This window comes from Eutrema salsugineum, unplaced genomic scaffold (genome assembly GCF_000478725.1).
Source record: "Eutrema salsugineum unplaced genomic scaffold, Eutsalg1_0 scaffold_292, whole genome shotgun sequence".
Taxonomy (NCBI): Eukaryota; Viridiplantae; Streptophyta; class Magnoliopsida; order Brassicales; family Brassicaceae; genus Eutrema; species Eutrema salsugineum.
The window spans coordinates 2,566-6,965 of NW_006256762.1; the positions used below are offsets into that span (position 1 = coordinate 2,566).

Sequence of the window (4,400 nt, forward strand, 5' to 3'; positions counted from 1 at the left end):
AAAATTACATAGTAAATTGTAAGCTTTTGTTGCATTCTCAACTCAGAAACACATATATAATCTGGTACCTCTCAGACGTCATTTTGCTCTCTCAGGTCCAACCCAATGGAGCTCTGAAGAAATGGCTGAGAGTCACCTCTTGAATATCATCTTCATCTTCTTGTTTCTGAAGCTTAATCCTCCTTCCAGGCATGTGTCCTCCTTTTTATTCTGCTTAGTCATTGGTTTTGCTCTTATAGTTTGAAGTTAAATTCTTTTTTTTTTTTTTTTTTTTTTTTTTTTTTTGCAGGAAGTAGCAAATTTCGTAGTCTACCTATCTCAAAAACAAAAACGTTTTTTACATGAATTAGTAAGCAAAGGCTTGTTAGTCATCCATTCCCTTTTATTCCTCCTCATAAATCGTTGTATCTTTATAAAGTCAAAAAATGATGTCTGTCGAATGCCAGTTTTCAGACATGTGAGGCTTGAGCTGGCAGTAGGGTAAAAGGAAAATCTAAAGATGAGAATATACTCCACTTGTGGCAGCAGTGATGAGAACTAAACAACACCACTGGCTTATCTTCACTTTTCACAGGTCCTAAACTGTTGCTATTCTTTTATGTTGCAGTCAATTTTCGAGTTCCATGTCAGAATTTAGTTAGAGTAATCACGATTTCTTTCAATATAGTAGTTGTTCACGCAGAGTAGAATCTGCAAATGTGAATTCACTTGAAAATTTTGTCAAAGTTTCTTCTACTTTATTAATGATTAATCTGTGTTCCATCTTAGGTGTCTATGTTTTCCAAACTGTGGTGGTGATAGTGAGGTCATTTCTGAAATTTTCCGTAAGAAGGATGTGTGCTTATATATAGCAAGAAAGCATCGGAGTCAAAATTCCTCAAAAGGTATCATTCTTTGAGTTCTGGCATCTTCTGATTCTTTGTTATATTTGGTACGTGCTTGTGCTTCCATTGGTGCACCAAGGACTTGTTTATGTAACTTTGTTGCTGAAAAGATTGCATGATCAGAGACATTCGACAAGTCTTGTTCTACTAAAGGCCAATTCTCAGAACTAATAATGTATCTTTTTATATATATTTTAGGTGAACGAGTCATTGAATTGCGCATACTCCACCCATGTGAAGCGTGGTCCAAACAAGAAAGATGTTTCAAAACAGAATAGACAAGTCTATCAAATCGAATAAGGTAATATATTTTGTTGTCTAAACTTGTCCTAAATCTATGTACAGTAAACTTGTCCGTTTTTTTTTTTGGAACTATAGTAAACATGTCCTTAATGTGTACCTTTATTTGCCAGATCAAAAATGCACGAGAGACAACCTTTAGATCTCCATCTAATTGCTTCTTAAGTTTGATCATCCTCCCATGTATGTCTTCAATAGTCTTTGATTTTGCTTTAAGAATTTGAAACTATAATCTCTTTTCTTTTCATGCAGAAGTGGAAAGCCTATCTCGATCATTAGACCAACAAAATTCTACAGAGGTACTTATGACCGAATTCATGCTCCCGACGGAAATGAAGTGAATATATTGTTCAAATACTTAGACAATGTTCTGCTTGACTTCCTTCGAAGGTTGATCTCTTGAATCTCCAAAAACTTTACATATTCAAGCATTCATGCATATAAATACATACATGCATACATACATGCATATATATATAAATCATATATACATGCATAAATACTTGTTTATGCGTACATTCATCATCATATTTATATATACATAACATGCTCACATACATACATACATATATACATACATATATCAGACATCATACATACATACATACATACATATATTCATCATCATACATTCATGAATATTTATGCATATACATATATACATACATATTTATGCATACATACACATACATACATATTGATTTAGATACATGCATACATCATATTTATACATGTATATGCATACATACATCAGACATCATACATACATGCATACACACATCAGACACAAATGCATACATATATACATTCATGCATATATATATATATCATATTTTTGCATTTTCTTTGTTTATTGCTTTCTTCAATGCAATTAGAAAGACACCAAAAATACAAAAAAAAAACACACAACAAAATCACAACAAAAATTAAATACAAATCACAGCATAAGGAACTGACAAAATAAACCATGACAATACAAATTAATTTCAAGCACACAATCCAACACAACCAAACTCAAACACAACTTCACAAACGGTCACTTTGTTTATTGCTTCCTTCAGTGCTTCTTCGCTTACTTACTAATTTTTTTGATTTTTAGCTTCCTTAGCTTTTTGCTTTTTTGTTTAATACATTTAGTTTAAGTATATTTTTCATTTATTTTTTAGTAAATTTATTGCTATTAGCATTATTATCAGTGTTTTACCTTTCTTTTATTCTCCAAGCTTACAAAAACATTGGAAACAGCAGAGATTTGAGATATTTTTGTGGGGTATCTTCGTTGTTGTTTATCTATCTCAAACCGATGACATTGTGTACTAACGATTTTTTATATATACAATAAATAAGATTTCATTTCTTTTTATATAATACAAAAAGGAAAATTTAAGAAGCTGCCTATTCTCAGACTTTCAAATTCTTTCACATGTTGTTAATATTCTTCAAAGTAATATAACCTCCAGCATTTTTAATCTCATGTTGCCTTTTCGATAGAGAAAAGAAAATATATATCTTGTTATTGCCTAATCCCATACCAACAAAATGAATCTGCACACGTGTGTATATTAGTCAACTTTCAAAAAAGGAAATCTCGTGTTAGTCAACTTTCAAAAAGGAAATCTCGTGAGCGTTTCCATTTTTTCTTTATAAATAGATACAAGGCATCACTCAAATACATGTTCCAATCATTATCACAGGCGACTCTTTCTCTCTAGGGTTTCTATCGATAGATTTTGGGTTCCCTTTCTCCATCCGAAGCTTTATTCATCAGCGAATCAACCAAATCAACAATATGTCTTTAATTCAAAATCATTCACTAGAACCACAATCCAAAAGGCGAAAGCTCCAACAAGAGACTAACTATTCGTCGTCGTCTTCTTCTACTAATTGTGGTCACTTCTTCGTTCGTTACGGAATCTGTTGCAATTGTAGATCCACGGTAGGGAAACATGAAGGCCGAGCATTCGACTATCTGGTCGACGGTTTACAGTTAAGCCACGAAGCCATTGCGGTTACGAAGCTACTCACAACACACGTCACTTGTCTCAACGACAAGAAACTTCACTTGGTACTTGACTTGGACCACACGCTTCTCCACACCGTTATGGTTTCGATGCTTTCCGAAGAAGAAAAGTACATAATCGGAGAAGTTGGTTCAAGAGAAGATCTATGGAGGTTTAACGGCGGCCACTCGAGCGAGTTTTTAATAAAGCTAAGACCTTTTCTTCAAGAGTTTCTTAAAGAAGCCAACGAGATGTTCAACATGTATGTTTACACGATGGGTAGTCGTGATTATGCAAAGACCGTTTTGAAGCTGATTGATCCCAAGAGAGTTTATTTTGGAGATCGAGTCATAACCAGAGAAGAGAGTCCTTATGTAAAGACGCTTGATCTTGTGTTAGCTGATGAGTGTGGAGTTGTGATTGTGGATGATACTCCACAAGTCTGGCCTGATCATAAGAGGAACTTGCTAGAGATCACCAAGTACAAATATTTTAGAGATAAAACAAGAAGCGATGTGGAGTACTCGAAATCTTATGCAGAGGAGAAGAGAGACGAGAGTCATAAGGATGGATCGTTGGCGAATGTTTTGAAAGTTCTCAAGGAAGTTCATGAACGATTCTTCAAAGACGGAGTTGAGAAAGAGTTAAAAATTGATCCAAAAGATGTGAGGCTGCCGCTGCATGATCTCTGCACACCACAATGTGGATTTTGACCCGATTTTACCTTTGTATTTCTGTTAGAAATTGAATAATCTGTAACAAAGCATAATATATTCATATTTCCTTTTTGTTACCGGCATCATGTTTGGACAACAAAAACATTGCGCTAGGGTCGTATTTACTCAATTTACACAAGTATATTTTAAAAAGAACTCCTTAACTTTCAAGTTTTACTATTTCATCAAATTCACCTAAGTTATAACATCAAAAAATAATAATCTCTATATTATTATTTAAGTAGACATTTAACAAAATAACCTTTATTTTGTAAAACATTACCTGATATGCCATTACAAATAACAAAACATTATTAAAATAGGAAATGATATAGAGAAAAAATATGGAAAGTCTTTGTTTTTCATTTAATAGAGTATATTTATTATTTAATTTCTATATTCAAAAATATGGTAATTTTTTATATTTTGTTTCAAATGACATTACAAAGTATATTTAATTAAAAAACATAAAAAATAAAAATGGGTTCACGAATATAGAG

General features: G+C 32.8%; 1 protein-coding gene and 1 long non-coding RNA gene across 2 annotated transcripts; both read left to right on the top strand.

Moving 5' to 3' along the window:
• Window positions 1-453: 453 nt before the first annotated feature.
• Window positions 454-1,363, top strand: LOC112085953. Its single transcript, XR_002899210.1, has 4 exons — window positions 454-574; window positions 769-884; window positions 1,083-1,185; window positions 1,298-1,363. It is a non-coding gene; the product is annotated as an uncharacterized LOC112085953 (long non-coding RNA).
• A 1,610-nt stretch (window positions 1,364-2,973) lies between these two features.
• Window positions 2,974-3,898, top strand: LOC18015313 (RNA polymerase II C-terminal domain phosphatase-like 4). The gene has a single exon (XM_006397303.2). It carries the CDS (start codon window positions 2,974-2,976, stop codon window positions 3,895-3,897), a length of 924 nt encoding a protein of 307 aa, XP_006397366.1. The 3' UTR covers window position 3,898.
• The last annotated feature ends 502 nt before the right edge of the window (window positions 3,899-4,400 follow it).